The sequence below is a fragment of the Aspergillus heteromorphus genome, assembly GCF_003184545.1.
Source record: "Aspergillus heteromorphus CBS 117.55 chromosome Unknown BO70scaffold_9, whole genome shotgun sequence".
NCBI classification, from domain to species: domain Eukaryota; kingdom Fungi; phylum Ascomycota; class Eurotiomycetes; order Eurotiales; family Aspergillaceae; genus Aspergillus; species Aspergillus heteromorphus.
Genome location: NW_020290414.1, coordinates 236,469 through 262,145, shown reverse-complemented (window position 1 = coordinate 262,145; position 25,677 = coordinate 236,469). Strand labels below are relative to the sequence as shown.

The following is a 25,677-nucleotide window of genomic DNA, read 5'->3' as shown; positions in this document are numbered from 1 at the left end:
CTCCGGCTTGGCATGGTCCTCGATTGACCATATTTGCCACTACTTTACCTCCCCCCGACTTGTATCGATTCTCTTCATCTACTATCCCACTGCGCGTCCAAAGTGAAGACCACGGTAACACCAACCACTTTCCTTATCGGCGACGGCGATCGAACATCCCAGACATCGATTTCATGCTTCTGGAGGAAAGAGGAGTTATCGCGCAAGCCTTAGTCATGGATAAGTGTTACAAATGAGGTATCAATTTTCAATGCCCTGTTAGTGTCTGGGGACAATTGGCTTGAGGGGTTTTGTTGAACACCCAACTACTTGGTATACCCCGGCTGCGGTTCTATCAGGAGCATGCGAATTCTGTGCCAGCACTGCGACGCAAAGAATGGTCTGTACTTGTTTACACCTTACAGGATTCACTTTATGGTTTGACAACTAGACAAAACAACTGATTTAGCCGAGTAAACAGACCACGAACTAGCCCGTCCACCTCCGCTCCAGCTTGCTCCTCTCCTTCACTCAGCAACCATCCATCTCGGTCGGAACATCTCTATGACTCTTTGTCCAATTTTGTCGTCGAACCTCATCAACCGTGTTGGCTGTCTCCATTGAACCCAAAGCACCGTTGTCGACAACTGCCCTGAACGGAAAACGCGTCGTGAGAAGTCTCGAAACATCAGAAAACCAACCCTTGTTTGAGACGGGGGATCTTCTCTCGGTCGCAAAACTCGGATACAGCAGATATACATCCGTATTCATCATCTTTCGCTGACGAGGGGTTCTGTTTCTTCGAACACCACAAAGAGGGGAGTTATCAACGGTCGCGCTTAGGGTTTCGATAACGAGCCCTCGCTCCCTCGACCCTTTCCGCGCCTTGCTGGCCGTTCCCGTCGCGATATCTGGCTTCACTCGCGCCCGATGGAAGGTCTGATACCCTTGTTGAGGTTAATACGCGGGCACTTCATGACTAGGCTGGAAAACGCCTGTGAAGGAGAAGTCACATACTAAGTGACTCCCGAGCTCCAGCGTCTTCTAGAAACTCCCCGGCCATTCATCCCATTTCCCACATAGTGGTATTTTATCGTGAAATGATAACATGATAAGTTCGTCGCTCCTGCTCCATAGCTCAAACAGATCAGTGCTGACTCCTATCTCCGTAAACAGCGTTCCTGGAGTTCCCCAATCTCGGTCTTGTCGATGAGTGCCCCTTTAGGTGACACATCCAAACATGCTGGGAACTTCTCTACCGAAATCGCTGAGTCAAGTCCTTGATTATCTACGAGTCTATCAACGACGAAACATAGTTGGGTGAGAAATTTCTCAACAACGCATTCTAATTCAAACCGTTCAGCTAAGCTTCAAACTGCAACCTCGAAAACCATCCTTTATCTCCCTAAAGGTTGATATCTTGAACACCACTCATTTCCATTTCATAGCCTTCTCCATCAAGAGCAACACCTCCATATACCTCTTCATAATTCTCATGTCCCTCTCATCTGCCTCCCACATCATCTGCCTGCATTTGGACAGCAACCCGGCGTCGAAGTTGAGGCGCCTCCACTGCAGCAAGAACTTTACATTGCCAAGCAATTTTGCTCTTAGGGCCCATCGAACTTCCATGTGCAACTGAATATGCCCGGCGCTATCATCAGTCCCAGGACTTTCCATGAGGTCTCCTTCCTCCCCGGGCAGGGCTAAAAACGGGTTGACAACCTTACGTCGCTTTTCAACTCGCTCTACCGGCGCATCGGACAGATCTATTGCCTCTCTAAACGCAGGAGTCAAAATAGGCTTGTTGTAAGATCTTGTCCAGATCCAGGATAACACAAACAGTTTCAGACACGTATACCTAGAGTCGGCTTCTAGAAGTAGTCGGCCCATCCTCTTATGTGCTGACCTGGGACCGTGACACAGAAGGTCTAACGCAGTTGCGTAATGCTGCCCCTCATTCTCGTTTAATCTCCAGTAGCGTTCACGGTGGTCATATTCATATCTGCCCCATAGTTCCCATTCGCTGCTGGATAGAAATTCACCGTCGCTATCTGTTAGCCCTTTCATCAATTCACTGCGCCTGGGCTTGGTGACCCATGCCTCCAAATTTGGGTCTGCACCGTACTGTAGCAATAACTCAGCAATATTGATCTGGCCATACTGAACCGCCAGGTGCAGCATCCAGAGTCCATCTAGGGTATAGGGATTCGCACTTACACCCGCGTTCAGAAAGAGCTTAACGGACTTGTAATCGCCTTCTTTAACGGCGCGGGAGAACGGCTCTGGGGGCAAGGCTATCTGCTCCGCTGCATCATTAGACACCACCAAGCGCAAACGGACTGGACTCGCATGCACATCCTCAACCCCTGCGTCATTTCTTTGAACCGGACCGTTGTATCCATCCACTGGCTCTCTTTGAGCATCATCAAGATTGGTCCGAGGTGGTCCAGGATATGTGGGTGGTTCTCCAGAAGGTGGCCCAGGATATGGAGGTGGTTCACTACTTCCATCCTTCTCCAGGAATCCTTTCCCATGTGGTCCTCCTTTGTCATCTTCATAAATTGGCCGTGAGGAAGTGGGGAAAGCATTCCTTTTATCCCTATCCAGGTATTCCACCCCCAGGTACGAACACGATCGCCCCTGCTTGTCCTCTCCGTCATATTCAAAAGGTGACCGAGGGTTGCTTTTATCCCTGTCCTCGTGTCCTCGCTTATGTAGAAGAGGTACCTCTGGATATGACAAATGTGGATTTATTTTGGTTTGGTCATAGAATAGAAGCGGCTGAAACTTGTCGTCGAGGACAAGAACTCTATTATGATAGTGCACCTGAGCAGGAAGCGCATAACCCTTCACTCTGGATCGCAAGTGAGGGTGAGAGAGCTCGTACAAACTTTTGCATTTGTTGAGAATCGACTAAGAGTTTGATTGTCCATATATTCAGCCATACCATTGACCACCATACCAAGGTATTCCTTTGGAAAGTCATCCAGGCTTGGGCAGTTTATCAGGTCCGTTCTGTGTTTTCTTCTGAAGATTCCTTCCAGCTTTTTGGAAGTCTTTATAAGCGAATTGGACATGCGAGAAGCTCTTCGTGACATAGTGACGTCTGTCTTTTTGCACAGCGCTTGGATGTAAAAGGGTGATATCAAGTAAGGAAGATAATACTGTTCTTTTTAGGTGAATAGGAAGCAGATTAGGAGATATTTATATCTTTAGCCGGTAGTTATAGTTTGCAGAGGAGATATTACGAATAAGCCAAAGAAGCCTAACCTAAAAACTAAATAAGTATAGTCCGGCATGTTCCTGTTATGTATGTGAGGAGTCGGCGTGTAACTCCCCTAAACTAAGGTGTCTCGATATCCTTCTATTTATAGAGGTGCACTAGGTTCGACAATATAATTTAAAACAAGGAGAGAAAATAGTCGACTAAAGATATATATAGAGCCTTCTCCTTCTTGTTGAGAAAGGAAGATATCATAGAAAATAATTCTTTACTCAAGATATTGGTCAGAGAAACCCGAGAATTGCAATGAACAGATTCCTCCAGTTTGTTCTGGGGCATGCTCGTACCTTCGGGATCATCGAACAGCTGGGATCAAACTCTCAGTCGTTTGTCACGGACACGCAAGGCCTTACACAAAACATGTCTTCCTCTGCTGCAATCTAGGGCTATAAATCATGCGATCCCTGCTCAGAAGTACTTCAGAAAGAGGGTTACTATGACGTTTTGGCGTGATGAGTTAGTTGAGATTGCGAATGATGAGAAGCCGCTGGACATAGGACCCCATCTGGCTCACAATGTCTATCTACGTTCATCCTGTGCACCCTGTGTCAAGGCTCAGTCGGATTTGGAAAAAGCCCTAGAGCCCTTTGCCTGGGCGGTGAAGAATGGCTGTTTTGAGTCTGTCGAGTTCTTTTTGGACCTGGGCATCAGCCCAAACTCTTGTACCCTGAATGCGGAGTGAATGTTGCACCTTGCAGTGAAACATGGTCAGGTTGATATTGCCAGGCTGTTGTTACAGTACAGTGCTAGACCTGGGCTCTTGGCATGGACCACTCTACCTGATCTTGGGAGCCTGGCCCTCGATAACCTCAGCCATTGGGACCCTAAACGAATTACGCCGCCTTTTTATGAATATGAACATCACCGAAGGGATTCTTACGACGCAATGGGCTTCCTGTGTCACTGTCCTGCACAGTCACATATGTCAATGGCCCGACTTTTTCCCGAATCTGGCTATAATTATCAATTCACTTACGGTTACCGCGCCAGCTCTCTTGTTTCAATTCTGCGAGCGGGAACCAATGATAAAGATTTTGATCTCGTCAACCTTTATTTTGAGGAACACCTTGCTTATGAGCGACTGTTCCTAGAGATACCTTTGGATATGATCATGTTCTGAAACATGCTATGCAATTGTTGAGTTCGAAGACAATCAAACGATTTCTCTCTGTATCTTCCTGGGAATGCGATACCATAGCCCAAGCTATTCGCCGAGCTCTCAACGAGGAGTATAGGCGCAGCATCCCTGAAACGCAAAAATGCTTTGGTAAACATATTAAGGTCTCTAGCTATATACACCGCCTATCTGCTGAGAATAAAGATTTCAGACAGTGTTTGTGACCTACTTGACAAGGCAAATATACCCTATGATTATAGGCAGCCCAGCCCCGCAAAAGACATTACAGTGCTGGACCTCTACTTTGACAAGGCCTTACATCCGGAGACCTGGGAGGTCATATGGTTCATGATACGTGGACGGCCAGAGAGATGCCGTCCTGAGAAAGACGGTGGGCTTTGCTTTGAATACTTGCCCTAACCCCAATCTTCGCAATTCCGGTGGACTTAAAAGTGCCTTTGAAAACGGACTCTAGAAGGCTAGAAGGCCTTTGGGTGCTTATTTCAGTTCTGGGTCCCATTTAATGTCAGGACCACCGCAGGTGTCCCTCTTCCGGAGCGCCATGCGCGGGGAGTACTCCTTTTGCCGCAGTGGCGCTCATCAAAGATTCTTATATTAAGCCTTTCGTCGTGAGTTTTTCGATATTGCAAAGCTCTTACTGCCGGGGCAGCGCTATGCAGTGAGGGAGTGTTTGGCAAGATCGGTGTTTATTTACCTTCCATGGGTATATGTGTTGGAGTTGGAGTGGGAGTTTAGGCAGAAGGGTCAAGTTAAGAATAAATCATAATCATATCGTTTATCACGTTCAACAGATTGTTCGGGATACAGCTATGATTGTCGCAATCAAGGCCATAACAAATACATTTGCCATTTACTCATATCCAAGTGTGATAATACTACGCCAGGTTATCTCAAGTCACTTCAGTAGCTTATTTGTCAAGAGTTAAAGCCTATGATTATGGTTGTCTACGAAGCTGTTGTAAGGTGAAAGCGCAGCGTCCGTCCGTATCCTGGTCACTGGGGTGGTGGGGTGTGGAATGCTCTCGACTACACCATCCTTCTTCAGTCATGGAGATACTGAGACACTTCTGATCATCTCTAAAGGGAGCCATCGGATAGGGAGGAACCCCCTTCCCCCCCCCCCCTTTCCTCTCCCCTTCTCCCATTCAGCAAAGGGCCACGAGCAACATCGCCCATGATTTCATCTCCGACAACCGTGAGCATAACCTCATGACCCAAACAAACCCCTATCAACATACCACCATCAGCGGTACAGTGAATGTCCGTATCTGACATGAAATATCCAGGTGTATCCGGGGCAAACAGGGAGAACTACCTCCCCACACTTATCCAACGCAGACACGCATGTACCGTGCCGTGTCTCCTGAGCTCGTCCAGTAGTGGGAATTCTCGTTGCCTGACCGGCGTCGCACAAGTGGTGCGATGTGTACGGTGTATACAGAGCATTGTATGACAGACAGGGGTACGGTGACTCCTACCAGACCCTTGCTCAGTTGGTGTCTCGGGAGGGCTCGTATCCGTACGCATGGAATCCCGGTGGAAAGGAGACCAAACAGACAGACCTCAGGTTTGGTTTGGAGTTTATTAGGGTAACAACAATGGTTTGTTTCTCCCTGCGAACCGGATGCAGGTCGAGCAGAGGGAGGGATGTTGTCATCTCCCCACTAAAACCGGGCGTGGGCATTGGGGTGGATCACAGTACTCCGAGCTGCAGGCCGGGGTGTCTACTTACTCTCTTGACTGTGGTACTCCGTACAGGGTGCCCCGATGCAAGGTGGGGCGCATCCTTGCCGCCATGGATGCTGATAAAGAAGTACAGGCGTACTTTGTGCAACGAGAGGATGGCACGATGGACAAGGGGACAAAGGACAAGGGACCAGGAGAGAGAAGAGAGGAGAGAAGGGAGAAGGCAAGGGAAGGAATCCATCCATCCATCAATCAATCACCCCACCGATGGCGGCCGGAGCAATCAAACGCGAGGGATTAGGCGCGTGGCAGCCCGGTTGGGACTAGCGCGGCCTCACGTGCGGGGACCGGCCCTAACCCGCTCTCACGTGACGTCCCCGCACTAGACCCGATTTGGCGGCGGTGACATCAGCGGGATTTGCCGGATTTGCCAGGCAACCAAACCAACCACCACCAACACATGCAAAGAAACGAAGGATATCGGCGGAAAATCTCCCCACTGCAGATGCAGCCGCTGGTTGCACGGCTGATCGGCAGCCGGAGGGGTCGAGCATCATTCACCGGTTGGGCTGCGAGTAGGTATATGTACTTTGCACCACCCCTCCCTGCGGGTCAAGTCGGACCGCCCGAGTCTGTGACGTACTGGCTGCCCACACCCGCTTTTTCTCACCGGCCAACTGTTGCTCTTTCCCCCCACCACCACCACCACTACCACCATCTAGCTCACTTTCCATCTCTCCCCTTCAGCTTCATCTTTCTCTCCCCTCTGCCTGTTCAGCCTTCAGCCAGCCATTCTACCTGACTGCTGAACTACGCACACACACACACCATGGCTTCCCACGCCCCCGTGCAGCCCCCCAAGCGCCGTCGCATCGGTGTCCTCACCTCCGGTGGCGATGCCCCCGGCATGAACGGGGTCGTCCGCGCCGTCGTCCGCATGGCCATCCACTCCGACTGCGAGGCCTACGCCGTCTACGAGGGTTACGAGGGCCTGGTCAACGGCGGCGACATGATCCGCCAGCTACACTGGGAGGACGTCCGCGGCTGGCTGTCCCGCGGCGGCACCCTCATCGGCTCCGCCCGCTGCATGACCTTCCGCCAGCGCCCCGGGCGTCTGCAGGCGGCCAAGAACCTGGTGCTCCGCGGCATCGACGCGCTCGTGGTCTGCGGTGGTGACGGTAGTCTGACGGGCGCCGACGTCTTCCGCGCCGAGTGGCCCGGTCTGTTGAAGGAATTGGTCGAGAAGGGTGAGTTGACCGCGGAGCAGGTCAAGCCATACCAGATCCTGAACATCGTCGGCCTCGTGGGCTCCATTGACAACGACATGTCCGGCACCGACGCCACCATCGGCTGCTACTCCTCGCTCACTCGCATCTGTGACGCCGTCGACGACGTCTTCGACACCGCCTTCTCCCACCAGAGAGGCTTCGTCATCGAGGTCATGGGTCGGCACTGCGGCTGGCTGGCCTTGATGGCTGCCATCAGCACCGGCGCCGACTGGCTGTTTGTCCCGGAGATGCCGCCCAAGGACGGATGGGAGGAGGATATGTGCGCGATCATCACAAAGGTAAATTCCCCCTCCTCCTCCGCCGCTGCGGCTTGGTAAAGGCGCCTGCTGACTCCGGACAGAACAGAAAGGAACGCGGCAAGCGGAGGACGATCGTCATCGTGGCCGAGGGCGCCCAGGACCGCAACCTCAAGAAGATCTCGAGCGACCGGGTCAAGGATATTCTGACTGAGCGACTGGGTCTGGATACGCGTACAACGGTGTTGGGACACACCCAGAGAGGTGGTGCGGCCTGCGCCTACGACCGTTGGCTGTCCACGCTGCAGGGTGTCGAGGCCGTCCGCGCCGTGCTGGACATGAAGCCCGACTCGCCGTCTCCCGTCATCACGATCCGCGAGAACAAGATCCTGCGCATGCCCCTGATGGAGGCCGTGCAGGCCACCCAGACCGTCACCAGACACATCCAGAACAAGGAGTTCAAGGAAGCGATGGCGCTGCGCGACTCCGAATTCAAGGAGTACCACTACTCTTACATCAACACGTCCACCCCCGACCACCCCAAGCTGCTGCTCCCGGAGAACAAGGTACGGTGCCACTCCCTGTTAATGAAACCACACTAACCCTCCGCAGCGCATGCGCATCGGTATCGTCCACGTCGGTGCTCCGGCCGGCGGTATGAATCAGGCCACCCGGGCGGCGGTCGCGTACTGCCTGACCCGCGGACACACGGCGCTGGCCATCCACAACGGCTTCCCCGGGCTGTGTCGCCACCACGCCGACACGCCGGTCTGCTCCGTGCGCGAGGTCAAGTGGCAGGAGTCGGACAGCTGGGTCAATGAGGGCGGGTCGGACATCGGCACCAACCGCGGACTGCCGGGCGACGACCTCGAGACGACCGCGCAATGCTTCGCCAAGTTCAAGTTCGACGCGCTGTTCGTGGTCGGCGGCTTCGAGGCCTTCACGGCCGTCAGCCAGCTGCGACAGGCGCGCGAGAAGTTCCCGGCGTTCAAGATCCCCATGACGGTGCTGCCGGCGACCATCTCCAACAACGTGCCGGGCACGGAATACTCGCTGGGCAGCGACACGTGCCTGAACACCCTGATCGACTTCTGCGACGCGATCCGCCAGTCGGCCTCGTCGTCGCGGCGCCGCGTGTTCGTCATCGAGACGCAGGGCGGCAAGTCGGGCTACATCGCCACGACGGCGGGTCTGTCGGTCGGCGCGGTGGCCGTGTACATCCCCGAGGAGGGCATCGACATCAAGATGCTGTCGCGCGACATCGACCTGCTGCGGGACAACTTCGCGCACGACAAGGGCGCCAACCGCGCGGGCAAGATCATCCTGCGCAACGAGTGCGCCTCCAGCACGTACACCACCCAGGTCGTCGCCGACATGATCAAGGAGGAGGCCAAGGGCCGCTTCGAGTCGCGCGCCGCCGTCCCCGGCCACTTCCAGCAGGGTGGCAAGCCGTCGCCCATGGACCGCATCCGCGCCATGCGCATGGCCACCAAGTGCATGCTGCACCTGGAGAGCTACGCCGGTAAGACCCCCGAGCAGATCGCGGCGGACGAGCTGTCGGCGTCGGTGATCGGCGTCAAGGGCTCGCAGGTGCTGTTCTCGGCGATGGGCGGACCCAATGGCTTGGAGGCGACGGAGACCGACTGGGCGCGCCGTCGGCCCAAGACCGAGTTCTGGCTGGAGCTGCAGGACACAGTCAACATCCTGTCCGGGCGGGCGGGCGCCCATGCCGCGACCTGGTCGTGCTACGAGAGCACTTGATGAGGTGATGGATGGATATGATGGCTATGATTGATCGATTTCATTACTTTACACTCTGGAATAGAGATTACAACATTAACTCTGCTTTGTTTGTAGACCGTACTGTAGTGTAGTGTAGTGTACTGTAGTGTCAATGTACCCACCCATTCCTAACTTGTAAACCGTAAACAACTTACGCACTTCCGATATACCCTCCTCACCACGTCTCCCCTCATCAACCCTAATAAACAGTATCATACCTACCCAAACACCACCCCCCTCGCCCTGGCAACCATAAAATCCCTCCCCTTCAACCACCTCACCAACCACCCCCACGGCACCCACCCAAACAACTGGCCCGTCCCCGCATTCGCCCCGACAGGCACAAGCATGAGCACCGAGTTCCCCTGCGCATACGTCTTGCGCTTCCCCGCGCCCGTCACATCGACGAGAAGATTCGCCGCGACGACGCCCGCCTGCTCGCCGGCCTTGAACGCCAGCCGCTGCGAATGCATCGTGATGTCGCCGGCCGCGTACACGCCCTCCATGCCCTCGACGCGCAGCTCCTTGTCGACGCGCACCCAGCCGTAGGGGTCCAGCGCGGACGACGGGATGAAGCTGTTGTTGGGGACAACGCCGGTGGTGGGGATGTAGATGTCGCACTGCAGGGTCGTGTTGTCGGATAGGTGGATTGTGTATTTTCCGTTTGTTTCCGCATGCGCATGTCCATGTCCATCTTCAGAGGCAGCAGCAGCAGCAGAGGTAGTAGTAGTAGTAGTAGTAGTAGTAGAGTTCTCAACAACCCTAACCACCTTCACCCCCTTCACCACCTTGACCCCCCTCCCAACCAACCCCGCCTCCGCCGCCGCGCTGGCAGAAGGCTTCAGCATCGACAACACCCGCTCCGTGCCGGATATCAGCGTCACCTCCAGCCCATCTCCATCACCATCGCCATCACCATCACCACCCCCCTTCATCTTCATCTTCATCTTCATCTGCCGCTCGGCAATCAAATCGCCAAACTCCCCCGCCGTCTCCACCCCAATCGGCCCCGCCCCGCCAATCACCACCCGCCTCGCCGCCGAAACCACCCGCTGCGCAACCTCAATGCTCCCCTGCGTGTCATCCGACCAAGCAGGCGTCTTGAACGGAAACACATCCGTCGTGGCCTCGCCCTCCACGAACCCCAGGGTCGCTTTGGGGGAACTCCCGGACGCGAGCACGAGGTAGTCGTAGCTGATGGATCGGGTCTTCTTTCCACTGTTGCCATTCTCATTCCCATTCCCATTCTCGTCCGCATTCCCGTCCCCATTCCCCTCTGCTCCTGCTCCTGCTCCTGCTCCTGCTCCCTGAGAAACCACATCAACCGCCACCGTCTTACGCACGTGATCAATAGCCGTCGCCCAGCCACAGACAAACTCGAATTGGTCGGAGTTGGAGCTGTAGGCCGAGAACCCCTCCGCGATGGGGAGGAGGTACTGTGCGGGTTGGAAGAAGGAGGGTTTGGTGAGGATGCGCGGGGATGCCACGTTCCAGTAGAAGGTTGGGGTGGGGTTGAGGAGGATGATTTTTGTTTTGGTTTGGGGAGACGGGGTGGTCTGGGTGTGCGAGAGGAGGGAGTGGGCGATGGGGAGGCCGGCGTAGGAGGCGCCGATTATGAGGATGGTTGTTGGGGTGGGCATTTTTTTTTCCCTTTCTTTTCTTTCTGTTTTGCTTTTTTTTTTTTGTTTGTTTGTTTGTTGAGGGGGTGAGGGGGTACTGGTGGTGGTGGTGGTGGTGTGGTGAAGGAGATAGGGGGTGAGTGTTTATTGAATATTAACGTCCTCTGACTTTGTAAATGTGGTGGTGACGAAAATCAAGGGAGAGTGGAGGGTGGAGAGAAAGAAAAGTGAGGTTGGCAGCAAGCAGTCGGGGTCGGGGATCGGCAACTCTAAGTAACTACCAGTAAGTAGTAACCTACTATCTATTTATCTCCGCCGTGGGCCCCTGCATGGATGGATGGCCATGCAGGGTTCACGGGTCGGGGGTTTTCTCCCCTCAATACAGAATACGGACCCGGACCCGGACCCGTATTTGCTCATTACCGTACCTAGTTACAGTATCTATATACCATACCTTACCTACCGCCATAAATGATAGCCAAGCCAGCCCCAGCCCAGCCCGCCAGGGGTATCTACAGTACGTTGTCCGTGTCTGTGGCGCTTCAACTACCTTAGCTGTCCTACCTACCCTCGTTTGCCTGCTTATCTACCTAAGTACCTACCTACCTGCCTGCTGCTGCCCACCCACCATTTGATTTGATCATTGCACAGGGGACTACTCCGTACAAACTCCGGGGTCTTCGTGATACTCAGGTGACAGCTCCGCGGCATATGCGCCCGTGTGGCTGGCCGTCTGTGTTACAGAAAGAAGTCTTTGTTTGGTTTCTTCCCTCTTTGTCTGAGTTTGTCATCCTTGGTAAGCGGGATTCATAAGCATAACTAGTTACCATCCGTACGGTAGGTTAAGGTTACGGGCTGGAGGGCGGCGGGCGGAGGGCGGAGGGGAGGGCACTATTGATCGGCTAGGCTGGTTTGGGGGTGGCTTGCGAGGATGCGATGCATTTGATTAGACTGACTGGACTACAGTCACAGTACGGTGTGCTGAAGAGTAAGACGGACGGACAGATGGTTTATAATACTATTAGTAATGTTGACGCCAGGTGTGCGGAACTGAGGAATATAATATGGATATGTGTGTAACCTGAGACCTGTCTACAGGTCATGCTCTCTTCTGTTCTGTTCCGCTCCGGTGCGGAATTAGATAATGCTTGTAGGTAAGGTAGTCCAATACTGTCATCAATAGATAGATAGATAGATACATGCTTGCTTGCTTTGCTTGTTTCGTGTTATGCCGTGCCAATACTTATCCATACTATAAATGGGTACTTAATCCAATTTCGTCTCGTGTTCATCTCATCCATCCCATCCGGTGGTGTATGTGTTGCTGTTGTTATTGTCACTGTTGTTGCATTGCACTGCACTGTACTTCTCCTACAGCCCCTCCAGCTCGTCCAGCAGCTGCACCGTCTCCCGCGGGCTGGCGATCCACGCGGTTGTGGACGCCAGGCGGGCCTGTACAATTGATCAGTACCCGGCAGTATTTGCAGAAGGTAGTGTGGTGTGAGAATCAGGGGGTTTAGGAGTATATGTATGTAAGCAAGTAAAAGGGAAAATACCTTGAAGTCATTCGCCCCCGCCGACAGGAACTGATCGCCGACATGCAGGGTCCTCTCCCGCTCGATCCCCCCGAAGTACTGCTGACACGCCCGCACTCCCCACGACTTGTCGCCGATGTCCACGAACACGTCGTTGCCACCTATATTCTTAGCATCCACCACACCTTGATCTCCCAACAGAAGACCCGAAGCAGAAGCAGAAAGAAAAAACTCACCGTTAAACGCACAAAACGGCAACCGCGAGCCCACCTCCGACCGCTCCACCGTATTCTGCACCACCAGGACGGTCTCCTCCAGCTGCTCGCGGCTGATCTTGCGGTCGAGCGGATAGACCCCGACGGCGCGGTCCTTGCGCAGCACGGCGACCGGCAGATTCAAGTTCGACGCACACGCCCGCAGCGACGACTCCGCGATATCCAGCAACTGCGTGATATCCTCCTCGGCCCACGACGCCATCTCCTCGAGCATCCACTCCGACCGCGGCACATAGGTCAACCTGGCCGGCGAGGCCGAGTCGTACCGGAAGAGGAAATTGCTTTCACCACCCATAACCACCAACCCCTCGCGCTGGGCATCGCTCAGCGTATCCGAGTCGTGCATCGCGTCCAGCAACCCCTTCAGTCGCTCGTAGTACTTCCCCGCCTCGGTGTATCCTGCTGCCGTGACGATGCCAACCTTCCGGTCTTGCAGCAGGAGGCGGAGGATGCGTGGAATGACCGGGTTGTCGGGCGTGAGACACGCCCCGTCGTCGTAGATCGTCACGTCTCCGTCGAAGGTCACCAGGTCGACGCCGGTCGAGCGCGTCAGGCCGAACAGTTGGGCGGAGTTGAGGATCAGGCGCACGTCGTTGAAGGATGGGGCCACGAATCGTCGCCGGCTGATGAATCGTTGCTGGTCCTGGTATTTGAAGGCGTCTTCGAGGTACAGTGTTGTGAAGAACGTGCCCACTGAGGGGACGAGGAGCTTGAGTTTGGATTTGCCGGGCGCGTCGTCTTGTTCGTGTTTGACTGGGGTTGGGTTAGTGGGGTTGGATATGGGGGGTATTGGGGGGTTATGGGGGGGGGAGGGAAGGGTACTGTGGTCCCGGATCAGCGTCTCAACGTCCCGGAAGATCTCGGCGTAGCGTTGGTGCGTGTCTGCCGCTACAGCGATCAGATTCTCGCTGTGTTCTTGATAGACGGCTGTGGGCTGCGAGTGCAGTACGAAGGGGACAGCCAGGAGGCCCTGACTTGTTAGTTGGTGGTGGGGAGGAGGGGGGATGGGGGTTAGGGGGGAGGCGTACTTTGATCCATTCGATCTGTGGGTCGGGGGTTAGCTGGCTGTAGACTGTAGACTGTAGACTGTAGACAGGGCAGTAGGACGTACCAGTTGGTCTCGACGGTGGGACTGGAGGGTCAGTCAGGTCGGTGGGTGGTTGGAGTGTTGGCATGGCATACCTTGAGCGCATCTGGACAGTCCGGTCAGTGTGAGTCAATTGAGGGGAGAGGGTGGCTTACATTCAACACGGTACCGGGTGGTCATGGTGGATTGGGTGGAGGGGAGGGATGAGATAGTATAGTCACACTAAATGCAATGGGGACAGAAGAGTGAGTCCGGGGATATGTAGACTGTTATGAGGCCGATGCGGAGAGTAACCGCGCGACACCTGAAGACACGCATCCGTCATGGCGGAGATCCCCGACGGCTGATTGGACCGGTGAGGTCATCTGACCTTATCGGCAGCGGTCACGGGGCGGGTGGCCAATCAGGGGGGGGGGGCAGCATCGCCAATCGGGCGGAGCCGTCCTACCAGCGGTTGAGACGGTGTAAGTATTGGCAGGGATGCACAGGATCTAGACCCCCCCTCCTTGCAGGATGGACAGGGATGTGTCCGGGATAAGGCTTCAGCTGACCCCCAACTGTGTGTCTCATCGGTTTCATCTCTTAAATACCACCAAGTCCCAATTCATTATTACTTCTAGTTACTGCTAAACACCCACCCTCTCGCGATGCTCCATCCCCCCAAAGCTCTCCTCCGCCACCCGCTGCTTCTCCCCCACCACCTCATCCCGCGCCTCCGCATCGCGATTGCCATACCGTCCGATCTTCCACCACGGCAGCTCAAACAGCCGATCCATGCTCTCCAGGCTGCGGCCCGCCGTCTCCGGCACGCTGAACCACACCCACACCCCGCCCACCACCGTCACCGCCGCGAAGAACCAGAACGTGCCCTTCGGGGTAATGCCCCCCTCGCCCGTCCCCAGCAGCATGTTCGGCACCGCCCGCGAGTTCCCATACTGGTTCGCGAAGTGCAGCGTCATCGCCACCGACGTCGCCAGCGCCCGGATCCGCAGCGGGAACAGCTCCGCCGTGAGCAGGTACTGCATCGAGTTCCAGCCTAGCGCCCATCCGACCCCCGAGAGGTAGATCATCGCGATGGCGCCCCGGCTGGTTCCCAGCTTGGAGGCCGGGAGCACGAAGCTATCGTCGATGCCCATCTCCGGCACGCTGGTGAGGAACGCCGCGACGTAGATCATCGAGATGGCTTGCAGGGTGATCCCAAGCAGAAGGGCGCGCTTGCGCCCGATCACGTCCACCAGGAACAGCGCGCAGATCACGGCGGCAATGAGCTTGATGATGCCAAAGACCCCCGTCACGAGCAGAGACTCGTTGGACCCGGTGATGCCTAGCAGACTGAACAGGTCCGGCGCGTAGAGCGTGATCGATCCCGCCCCGGACCACTGCGAGAGCAGCTGCGCCATCGCCGCCAGATACAGGCGGTACAGGTTGCTCGGCACCATGATCGCCTCCTTGATAATCCCCCGCCAGCCTGCTCCCATCGTCGCCTCCATCTCGGCCTGGTGCGCGCTCTGGATGCCCGTGAACTCCTGCAGCACGTAGTCGTGGTCGGGGCCGAGGCCACGGATGCGGCACAGGTTGGTCAGGGCTTCTTCCGGCTTACCCTTCTTGACCAGGAAGCGCGGGGACTCGTACTGCAGGAAGGAGAGGAGGAAGATCAGGCCCGCGAAGATGATGTGCAGACTCGTGGGCACTTCCTGGGCTGGGTTAGCGTGGAGGGAGGCAGGGAGGTAGGAAAGGATGTAGGATGTAGACGCACCCATCGCTTGTGCGTGTTGTCGCCCATGTGCACCTGACAGCCGTAGTTGGTGAAGTAGGCCAGCACAATGCCCAGGTAGACGAAGCCGGTGAAGACGCAGGTGCACAGTCCGCGGATGGACGCAGGAGCCTAACCAGTCAGCCACGACATTCAAGATATAATATGGTCTTTTCTGAGACGACTTACAATCTCCGCCAGGTAAACCGGCCCAACCACCACCGTCTGTCCCACCCCCAGTCCCGCGATGAACCGTCCCGCATAGACCGCTCCCAGGCTGCCATTCGCGCCGCCACCCATGAAGACGGCGATGCCCAGGAGCCATAGCACACATAGTTGACGGGTAGCCCACAGCCGGCCGATGCGGTCACAGACCAGGAAGGCACTAAAGCGTGCGTGAGCAGGTTGCAAGGAAGAGGGGTCATGAAAGCATGTTGCAGTTGATGTTCAATAAGAGAGAGACGTACAAAAGAGCCCCCCCCACCGACCCAATCTGCACCATCGCCGATACATTCGCCTTGATATTGGTCTGCTCCACGGCGCTGTATGACTTCAGATGGATGGTGCGCTGGAAGTCCTTGGAGTTGAACGCGCCCGAGATCAGGCCCTCGTCCACGCCGCGGGCTGCCCCCATCAGCCCGAAGGACACCACTGCGAACCACAGCTTCCAGTTGAAGACCTCCTTGGGGTCGCCCAGATTTCGAAGACGAAAGATATTGACGGGTTTCTTGGAGCCTGCCATGGTGTCGACGGCAGATGAAAATGACCGGGATGGGATGGATGTCTGGACTAGCAATCTCACCTCACCTCCGGGAGGGGGGGGGCAGACTACCTATTTAAGTACCTGACCGGGGGGGGGGGGGGGGGACGACCCGAATGACATGATACCTTCACCGTCATCGTAGCCGTCACTCGTCCCGTCCTAGGTAGGTTAGGTAGGTAGGTAGAGTCACAGTGACAGTGCCACTGCCAGTAACAGGACAGACAGCGGGCAAGCACCCGCGGAGAGCCATCCCATCCACCCATGCGTACAACGCCCATCCTGCGGGGTGAATCGGACCCCAGAAACTCTGTCCCGCTTGCCAGACCAATAGGTCCTTTGACCTGCTCGCGGGCATGCAACCCTGCGTCTGTCATTTCGTGACGAACTTATCATCGCTTGACTTTTGGGGGGGGGGGGGGGGGGTGCCTGGCGCCAAGGAAGGGCCCAAGTCGACGCTGAACAAAGACGCGCTGCGCTGTCCGGGTTGGCAGTCCTTCTTTGTTGGCGGAGCAGGACGAGGGCGAGGAATCTGTTCTGTTCTGTTCTGTTCTGTTTGGATCGGCCCTCGGGTGAGACGGGAGGGGAAGTCCTGTCCAGCCAGTGAATGCACTGAATGGGTGGTGGATGGGTTATGGCTCGGACAGGGTCCGGGGGGGAGATGCCCAATGGAGATGTCCAATGGAGGGGACACCAACAGAGGCTGGCTGGGCGGAGATGGGGAAGTTGGGGAAGTGGAAGGGGAGGGTCACGAGGGTTACAGTAAACTAAACTAAACTCAACTAAGTGTATGTAAACACCTTTGGTTCTAAGGATGGATAGATGGCCTGCAGTCAGCGTTAGTCACCCTGCCGAGACCTTCGCTGTCGGCCATATCCGACCATTCCCCCGGCCATGACGTCGACCACACCCTGTCAGGTCAGCACTCAGCCTGTCCCCCACTGTCGATCGTCTTCCTTCGCGTAAGTATTCCTGATCGTGGGGTTGACTGACACCTTTCTTGGCCGGGGATTTTGCTGAACTCAATTCAAACGCCATGCTCAGCCTGGACCAGCTCAAGCCCTAATTGCCGCTCGATTGCCGGTTATCTCAGGTTTGATCGGATTACCACTCCACTCTTGCAGCGATGCAGTTCAATCTTGACTTTCAGTGGCGAGATTCCTCATGGCTATAAGCATCATGACTGCCAACAGACTCTCCCCAAACCGGTTCTCGTCCGGCTCTCGCCAGGAACGCCGCCCTCATAACCCTCACCACGCGACCATGTAAAAATCGTCCACGACCATGCATTAACGGTGCGACAAGGAGTCACAGGTCTCTGACCATGTCCACCCTCATCCAAGACTCCATCGCCGGTCACGCCCTCCGCCTCCTCTCGCGAGGCCGCCTGTTCCGGTATGCCGAGGAGAAGGACCCTTCGCTATGGCGACGATTCGTCAACCTCGACAAGTCCGGGCGAATGGCCGAGACGGGCCACCCTGGACCTGAACCTGAGCCTGACGCCGACTCCGGGTCCATGACCCAAGTGCCCTCCTCCAGGTCGCAGCGCCGGCCCCCCATCACCCAATACCCCTCGCAGGCGTGGTCGAGCAACGGGCAGCGATACCAAGGCATGACCGGGGCCACGATCAACCCGGAGAAGGGCCGCGACGTCAACGTCGTCGATTGGTGGGACGAGAATGACCGAGAAGTATGATCCTATCAGCCCAGCACCGCTAATTCCCCTTCATCTGATATGAAAAAAATAGAACCCCCAAAACTGGCCCCTCTGGAAGAAAACCGTCGTCACCTCCGAGATCTGTCTCCTCACATTCAGCGTCTACATCGGCAGCGCCATCTTCAGCGCGGGCATCCCCGACGTCATGCAGAAATTCCACATCAGCCAAGTCGCTGCCACCCTTGGCTTGACGCTCTTTGTCGCCGGCTACGGCTGCGGGCCGCTGCTCTGGTCGCCCATGAGTGAGGTGCCCCAGATCGGTCGCAACCCTGTCTACATCGCGACGCTGGCTGTCTTCGTGGCCCTGCAGGTTCCCACTGCGCTGGCCGGCAATCTGGGCACGCTCCTCGCCTTTCGCTTTTTGACTGGCTTTTTTGGTTCTCCGGCTTTGGCCACGGTATTTGCCCTCACCCGTCCCTCGCCTGCTCCAAGCCACCCTTGATCCACCACTGACCCGCCCAGGGCGGCGCCACCATCTCCGACATGTACCGACCGTCCAAACGCGCCTACGGCATCGGCATCTGGGGCATGAGCGCGGTGTGCGGCCCCGTGCTGGGCCCATTAGTCGGGGGGTTTGCCGCCCAAGCCAAAGGCTGGCGGTGGACGATCTGGGAACTGATGTGGCTATCGGGCTTCACGCTCGTCGTCCTCACGATCTTCCTCCCCGAGACCTCCTCAACCAACATCCTGTACCGCCGCGCGCGCCGTCTCCGCCGCCTCACCCACCGCCACAACCTCCGCTCAGAACCCGAGATCGAAATCGCGGGCCTCACAGCCCGCGAACTCGCCATGATCACGCTCGTCCGCCCCTTCACCCTCAACTTCCTCGAGCCCATGGTCTTTCTCCTGAACCTCTACATCGCCCTAATCTACGGCCTGCTATACGTCTGGTTCGAATCCTTCGCCATCGTCTTCGGCGAAATCTACCACTTCAACCTCGGCCAGATCGGCCTCGCCTACATCGGCATCCTCACCGGCGTCATCATCACCATCCCCCCTTACTACTGGTGGATGCACCGCTACCTGGAACCCAAATTCGACCCCGTCACCGGCGCCCTTCCCCCCGAGGCGCGTCTCCCCCCCGCCATCATCGGCGGGCTCTTCATCCCCGTCTGTCTCTTCTGGTTCGGCTGGAGCGCAAGGCCAGATATCCACTGGATCATGCCCATCGTCGGCAGCGGGTTCTTTGCCGTCGGTGCGTTCCTGCTCTTTAACCCCGTGCTGAATTATCTCTCCGATGCGTATCCCGTCTATGCGGCGTCGGTGTTGGCCGGGAATGATCTGTTTAGGAGCTCGTTTGGGGCGGGGTTTCCGCTTTTTGCTACCGCTATGTATAGAAATTTGGGGGTCGATTGGGCGAGTTCCACGTTGGCGTTTTTGGCGGTGGCGTTTGTTCCGATTCCGGTCGTGTTGATGAAGGTATGTATGTCTGTTTTCTGGAGGTTGGTTTGGGTGTGCTGACTGGGGGGTGTGTAGTATGGGGAGACACTGCGGAAGAAGCATAGTCGGTTTGCGAGGAAGGATATATAGATAGATAGTCTTGTCTTGTCTTGTCTTGTTGTTATTATCCCACTACTATCACAACAACCATAACCATAACCATCATCATTATCAATTTAAATCCACATCTTGACACCACACCACTCCCTCCCTCCCTCCCCACCATCCACTCCCCTCATTAGACATTACCAACCAACTACCACTACCGCCTACCACCTCTCCCAATCATACCCCCCCCCCCTTCCCTACAATGCCCCTCCTTACACCCCTCACACCTCCCCTATCATGCGGCCCTTTCCCCCTCTCCTGCCCAAGATACGGCGGCACATCCATCTCCACCCCATTCCACTTCTTGATCCGATACGCCACCCGCTCCGCATACGACTCGTCCAGCGTGGGCGTGCTGAGCCAATTACACTCCCTGCACCGCTGGTGGTACACCCGTGCGTTGTATTCTTGGCCCGGGTATTCGCGGATCGTGATGGCGACCTTTTTGCTGCTCCATCCGGTGGAGGAGCAGGTCGGGTTGAGGCACGTGAATCGGCCTATGATGTTGGTGTCATGGGTTTTTTTGCTGCTGTGGGGGTGTCGTGCGGGTGGAAGGTGTAGGTTAGAAATGAGTCTTCCAGGAGCGTGCTGACTGAGGTGTGCTGGTCGGGGTGGAGGGACCAGCGGGGGTAGCGGGTTGATTTGGTTTTGGTTTGGGGGTTTTTGGCCATGCTGGTGGGGAGGGGAGGTTTTTGTTGGGGTGGTTGGTTGGGTGGGTTTGGATATTGGTGGTGGAGGTTGGGAAATGATGGTGATGGCGTAGTAGTAGAGATGGATTAATGGTGGTAAGGATAGAGTTGGTGATGATGATGATGATGATGATAAAAAGACAAGTCAATGGCGTTTATCGTGGAGGAAGCGGGTAGGGAGAGGCAGGAGGGGTCTTTCTGTACTACATCACAGTATTGGCAGACACATCACCACCATAACATCCGATAGGGGGACGAATGATTCCCTCATACGCGTCTGATACCCGCGGTAGTGTGGATGGCATAGTACCATGGATGGAGCATCGTCGTGCCATTAAGGTTGGGTCTCAGTTGCTGTCTCAGCCACGAATATCTATTCCGACAAACATCTTTATCCCTTCGGGGCTTATTTAGACGTTGGCGGACATTATGAGCGAGGGTGGTTTCAGGATGGTTTTGCAGAAGATGGAAATCATCTTTAGGGTTTTGAGCGGCCTGGCCTGGCCTTGCCGGCAGCCCAGGTGTGGGCGGTTGTATGCCATGCCATCTCTACCTGAATTGCTTTCTGTTAGTCAATTGGGATTATACTAAATGATAGTTAGAGTTAGTCTGAGATCAAAATATGTATATAGACATTAAATAGTCACACCTGGTAACTATACAGAGATTTGTCATCCGGGTCAGCGGTGTGACGTTCGGGTCACATCACATATCAATCGCCACAAAGCTATATCAAGAGCCCTCCAGTCCCCAAACATACCCTCCCAATGCGGCCCTAACCGTCGACCAAAATGCCCAATTCAGCGCCCGCCACGACCTAGGCACGCCCTCCCCCGCACACCGCGAACTCCTCATCCAATCCCGCCGACATCAAACACGCCACCCAGCTAGGCATCCGCCCCGCGATCCTCGGCTACGACTTCTGTGGAAAAGTGCTCACCACTCCACCAGACTCCCATTTCCGCCCCGGAGACATCATCGCCGGATACACTCCCACCGGCATCGGCCGCCCAGCCAAATACGGCACCCACCAGTCCTACACCGTCTGCCCGGAAGGCATGGCCTTCCTCGCCTCCGTAGCCGGCCAGCGTGATCCGGGGTTCAAGAAGGTCTTTGCGATGAGAAATAGAGAAGTTGTCATCCATCCTGATGTTCTGCCGCGGCCGATTGTTGTTCCGGCGAGGGAGGAGGATCATCGCCGTGCGTAGAGAATACTGTTGTGGATTATAAAGTATTATAAAGAGAAGAGGATATTTAAGTTGCCGGAAGTAAGAATATTTGAGAAAGATACAGAGAAGATATTAAAGTTAATAAAAGAGACTAGAACTGCATTCAATAAAATAGATCTAAATTATTAGAGAGGGGGGTTCTTTTACTCAATACTAGAGTATCTGTTTTCTTTCTTGCACTTGTATATACGGATGAGATAGGGCCGACGGCGAGAAGTTCTAGGGGAGGGGGCTTTTGAATCGATGATGGGTCCAACTCTCACATTTGGATACGGCTCTGCGCATTCGGTTCGATAGACTGCATTGGATATGAGCTTTTATTACATGAATGGAATGAATATGCATGGAAATGGTGGCTGAATGGACTTCCAATCCAGTAGGGAAATGATCCAATAGGTTTGAGATCTCAGATCTCGCCGACAGCGCTAACGGCCCGCATCGACAGATCCCCCGCAAAAAGTGCAAAAGGCAAAAATCAAATGCAAAAAGTTATGACAAGAGTGGGATTCGAACCCACGCCCCTTTCGAGACTAGGAATATTCGGTTGAATATGTATGATCAGGTACCTGACCCTAGCGCCTTAGACCGCTCGGCCATCTTGCCTGTTGATGTGTAATGGTTTTGTTATGATGCGTATTGAGCCAGGTGTGTTGTTTGGGTGTTTCTGATCAGTGGAGGGGTAGTTGAGGGGGAGAGGTGATGTTTCCTTCAACGCGGATTAGGGAGGAAATGGATGTGTTTTCGTCTTGAATGCTTAGTGGCTTGGTGGGATCTTGGAAATCTTTCAAAGGTAGGATCTGTTTTAGGAATGGGGTGTGTTAGGGCTACGGAAGCAAAATATATCTCTCCAAAACAGCCTGTAGAACAGCACTTTGCAAGATGTGATTGTTAAAAGCCAGAGAAGGAAGTATCCATTCCAATCGATGATCCTTGGCAAGTTCTTGAACAAATAAGCCTACTAGTCTGTTCTGCCCATTTACCGTCGACAGTACTATGCTTACGCCTGAGGCTGCACACACCGACTCGACAACCACACTAGCCCTGCCTCGGTTAGCCTGCCTCTCCCATCACGTGCCCCCGCGGCAGTTCACTCGTCCAATCCATCCGCCAACAGCTCCAGCAACACTCTCCAATCTACAGATCATCCCGCCCGTCAATCTCACAGCCAGAGCGGTCCGCAATCATGGCCGACTCCTTCAGCCTTCCGCTGCGCCCGCTCATCGAGAAGCGCGACCGCCCCGACACTCTCCCTCTCGAGATCGCCCAGATCAACGCCCGCTGGGGCTCCTTCCGCGACGTCAACGAGGACACCCTCCGCGCCAAAATCGAAGAGGACAAGAACCGCGACCCGTATTCCGACGACGATGAGGCCGAAAAAGCCGCCGAGGATGTGGACTCGACCGAGCGCATGGAGCAATTGTACAAGCGGCGCGCCGAGATCCAGCAGTTCGCTATGTAGGTGCCTTGCGAAGTTGACCGTGATGACGCGACCGCGACTAATCGAGCCGGACTCCAGGCAGGCGCATATGGAAACCCTGTTCGCGTTGGACTTTGTTTCGCTTCTGCTCTCCAAGCATACCCCCCGTCAGGCCGAGACGTCTATGTCGACCTTCTTGAAACAGGTCGCCCCCCTCGGTTCGCTGAACTCGGAAATCGTCAACCCGCCCCCGAAGCCGGATGCCGTCGGTCAGGATATTAAGGCCGTTTCGCGCGGCTGGAGGTTGCAGAATTTCAACGCTGCCGCGAATAAGTTGCTCAAGTCGGCAACGCGGTTGGAGACGGAGGTCGCTTCGGAGAGCAAGTACTGGGAGGAGGTGCTGGCGGTGAAGGAGAAGGGCTGGAAGGTCTGCAGATTGCCGCGGGACAGACAGGCGTTGGGGGTACAATATGGGTTTATGGAAGGTGAGTTGGCTGCGTTGTTGGTCTGGTGGTATGCTGACGGTTCTAGCTACGCCCATCTTCCGAGACCGCGGTCTTGCGGCTTTGCGGAGAGCCGACGATGGAAGCCTCATATTGGATAAGGGATTGGCGCCTCAGAAGACGCGGACAGTGCGGGTGCGTGTGAAGCATCATGATCGGTTTACCGGCTGCTCCAAGGTCCGGTCGTCGCCTGAGGTGGATTCGATCGAGAGTAGGATTTTACAGGCGCGTGACACGGTCTACGAGGAGGAGCTGTTCCATGAGTTGGTGCGTGAAGCGCGGATACTGGGCAGCCAGCGCGTCACGACCCGTCAGAATCTGGTCCGGTTCCCGATATCCGAGGAACAGGAGGTCCTGCTGGACCTGGTGGATGCGGACCAAGATGCGTCCGCGGATGACAGCATGGAGTCGACGGAGCATGATGCTCTTGCGGACGCGCTTTCTCATTCCATTCGTATCCTGCTCGCATATGCACACCGCCAGAACCTGCGACGAAGGACACAACCGCCGCCTCCCCTCTCCCAGAAACGCCGACACACACCGGAGTACCACCTGCTGCGCCCGATCATGGCGTACCTCCAGCACAGCTCCCATGTCCGATCGATGGAGACTTTCCTGACCGATATTTACCGGGTCCAGAAGGCAGCGGGACTGACGTGCGACTTCCACGCGGCACCGTTCTCATCCGTCAAGTTGTCCAGGATGCATCCCTCCCTCCCCAAGGTCGAGGGGCTGGTCCAACAGTTCCTGATGCCCTTCGAGTCCACCTTCTCCGGAACCCTGGCCACCCCGCAAAGTTCCTTCAAAGTCCGAATCCGCACCAACCCCGTCGCCCCGCCATTCGGCACCCTGTACGACATCTCCGTCAACCTACCGCATTACCCCCACGTCCAGCCCCCGAGTCGCATCGGGCTACAGAAAGAAGCCGCAGACGTCCTCACGCATTTCGCCATGTTGGAGATCGTTGCGGCCATTCAGGCCCATGGCTCCAAGCTAGCCAAGGATAGCCCCAAGAAAGACGTCACCGCACCCCTGACCTGGGAAGCGGCATACCCGCACCACGGCGAGCTGCTGGCGCTCTCGAGTGCCGGCCAGAATAAGAAGTTAAAAATCAGCCTGTCGCAGAAGGAACTAACGGTCGAGGCGTATTCCATGCGCGGGCTGGACGGCTTTGCCCGGTCGGCGGGTGCCCAGTCCCCGAAGCTGCGGTCTCAGACCTGGGTCCCGGACCAGGCGGGCCCTGTGGCTAGCTTGATGGACTTTGTTACTGAGGTGTCGCGGGACCAGTCGTGAGTCAGTCGAACTAGCCAGCAAGATCCATTCCATATACTCCATCCAACCTTGGGTTCGTGACGAAGCTGGAGGATAACGTCTACATCCCATCTGTATATAGACAGCTCCTAAAGAGTGATACCCATCATGACCATTCGACGGGCGAATGGCACGTGACGTGGCCCAAGCCCTTGATCGGCATAGCAGACCTTAGGTATATGCTGGATGCACGACACCTGGCGTCGGAGAAGCGGGACGGATGAAGGGATGCGTTCACGTGGTGATGCTAGATGAGCTGGACGGCACTAGTGTGGCTCATGATGATGATGATGATGCAATAGATGCATCCTGCTAGCCTTCAGCCAGAGCACTATTCTGTTGCATGTGTCAGATTTCTACTGGAATCGCTGGTGATGCGGTCGGTGATGCCATGTCGCTGAGGACCGTGATACGGGTACGGTCTCAATAGAGTCCGGCTCCATCATATCGGAGCTCTCCCCGCATTCCGACTCGAACTCGCAGCATTCGCGGCACACTGCGCGACATGCCCCGAGCAGCAATAGATACACCTAGATAGCATATTCTGGTTAAGCTTTAGATGAGATCTACTTCACAAGGATAAATAATCTGATCTGTGCCTGTCTTTATACCTTGCATCCTGCTGGTTACTTCCCGGACCAGGCTGTTAGTGAAGTCCGGGGCAACGCGCCAATACTAGCGCGTACAGAGGGTTTAAGGTTAAAAGTTACCACTAGTATGGATCTATCAACCGGAAACATTTCAAACCGCGTAACGGAGGAATCCACTGGTATAGTACCGAGGCAGATGGCTTCCACCCTGACTTGGGGCAACTAAGCCTTGCAATTACGCCAATAGA

At 55.5% G+C, this 25,677-nt stretch overlaps 9 protein-coding genes and 1 non-coding gene across 10 annotated transcripts; 4 read left to right on the top strand and 6 right to left on the bottom strand.

Moving 5' to 3' along the window:
* Nucleotides 1-1,116: 1,116 nt before the first annotated feature.
* BO70DRAFT_428430 (uncharacterized protein) lies at nt 1,117-2,534 on the bottom strand (the record flags this gene model as incomplete). Its single annotated transcript, XM_025547971.1, has 2 exons — nt 1,117-2,280; nt 2,373-2,534. The coding sequence occupies 2 exons, from the start codon at nt 2,532-2,534 to the stop codon at nt 1,411-1,413; spliced, it is 1,032 nt and encodes a 343-aa protein (XP_025400171.1). The 3' UTR covers nt 1,117-1,410.
* Nucleotides 2,535-5,524: 2,990 nt separating this feature from the next.
* BO70DRAFT_228862 (uncharacterized protein) lies at nt 5,525-6,624 on the bottom strand. Its single transcript, XM_025538771.1, has 2 exons — nt 6,136-6,624; nt 5,525-5,877 (listed from the first exon to the last, which is right to left on the bottom strand). The coding sequence occupies exons 1-2, from the start codon at nt 6,328-6,330 to the stop codon at nt 5,647-5,649; spliced, it is 426 nt and encodes a 141-aa protein (XP_025400170.1). The 5' UTR covers nt 6,331-6,624; the 3' UTR covers nt 5,525-5,646.
* A 294-nt stretch (nt 6,625-6,918) lies between these two features.
* BO70DRAFT_351966 (ATP-dependent 6-phosphofructokinase) lies at nt 6,919-9,375 on the top strand (the record flags this gene model as incomplete). Its single annotated transcript, XM_025541763.1, has 3 exons — nt 6,919-7,656; nt 7,719-8,180; nt 8,227-9,375. The coding sequence occupies 3 exons, from the start codon at nt 6,919-6,921 to the stop codon at nt 9,373-9,375; spliced, it is 2,349 nt and encodes a 782-aa protein (XP_025400169.1).
* A 190-nt stretch (nt 9,376-9,565) lies between these two features.
* Nucleotides 9,566-11,273, bottom strand: BO70DRAFT_334749 (NAD(P)/FAD-dependent oxidoreductase). Its single transcript, XM_025541030.1, has 3 exons — nt 10,716-11,273; nt 10,203-10,607; nt 9,566-10,148 (listed from the first exon to the last, which is right to left on the bottom strand). Exons 1-3 carry the CDS (start codon nt 11,034-11,036, stop codon nt 9,615-9,617), a joined length of 1,260 nt encoding a protein of 419 aa, XP_025400168.1. The 5' UTR covers nt 11,037-11,273; the 3' UTR covers nt 9,566-9,614.
* Nucleotides 11,274-12,091: 818 nt separating this feature from the next.
* On the bottom strand, nt 12,092-14,092 carry isn1 (IMP 5'-nucleotidase ISN1; the record flags this gene model as incomplete). Its single annotated transcript, XM_025542995.1, has 7 exons — nt 12,092-12,467; nt 12,572-12,711; nt 12,787-13,578; nt 13,648-13,795; nt 13,854-13,868; nt 13,937-13,944; nt 14,068-14,092. 7 exons carry the CDS (start codon nt 14,090-14,092, stop codon nt 12,387-12,389), a joined length of 1,209 nt encoding a protein of 402 aa, XP_025400167.1. The 3' UTR covers nt 12,092-12,386.
* A 446-nt stretch (nt 14,093-14,538) lies between these two features.
* On the bottom strand, nt 14,539-16,407 carry BO70DRAFT_386606 (putative MFS quinate transporter; the record flags this gene model as incomplete). The annotated part of the gene is made up of 4 exons (XM_025545839.1): nt 14,539-15,606; nt 15,669-15,797; nt 15,855-16,050; nt 16,133-16,407. The coding sequence occupies 4 exons, from the start codon at nt 16,405-16,407 to the stop codon at nt 14,539-14,541; spliced, it is 1,668 nt and encodes a 555-aa protein (XP_025400166.1).
* Nucleotides 16,408-17,640: 1,233 nt separating this feature from the next.
* Nucleotides 17,641-19,705, top strand: BO70DRAFT_428424 (MFS transporter). The gene is made up of 4 exons (XM_025547970.1): nt 17,641-18,115; nt 18,174-18,539; nt 18,605-19,561; nt 19,619-19,705. The coding sequence occupies exons 1-4, from the start codon at nt 17,750-17,752 to the stop codon at nt 19,670-19,672; spliced, it is 1,743 nt and encodes a 580-aa protein (XP_025400165.1). The 5' UTR covers nt 17,641-17,749; the 3' UTR covers nt 19,673-19,705.
* Nucleotides 19,706-20,829: 1,124 nt separating this feature from the next.
* On the top strand, nt 20,830-21,587 carry BO70DRAFT_351961 (uncharacterized protein; the record flags this gene model as incomplete). Its single annotated transcript, XM_025541762.1, has 3 exons — nt 20,830-20,900; nt 21,044-21,065; nt 21,267-21,587. 3 exons carry the CDS (start codon nt 20,830-20,832, stop codon nt 21,585-21,587), a joined length of 414 nt encoding a protein of 137 aa, XP_025400164.1.
* Nucleotides 21,588-22,100: 513 nt separating this feature from the next.
* On the bottom strand, nt 22,101-22,211 carry BO70DRAFT_t125. Its single transcript has one exon. It is a non-coding gene; the product is annotated as a tRNA-Leu (tRNA).
* Nucleotides 22,212-22,791: 580 nt separating this feature from the next.
* Nucleotides 22,792-24,821, top strand: BO70DRAFT_290315 (mediator of RNA polymerase II transcription subunit 17; the record flags this gene model as incomplete). Its single annotated transcript, XM_025539342.1, has 3 exons — nt 22,792-23,063; nt 23,125-23,510; nt 23,557-24,821. 3 exons carry the CDS (start codon nt 22,792-22,794, stop codon nt 24,819-24,821), a joined length of 1,923 nt encoding a protein of 640 aa, XP_025400163.1.
* Nucleotides 24,822-25,677: the final 856 nt, after the last annotated feature.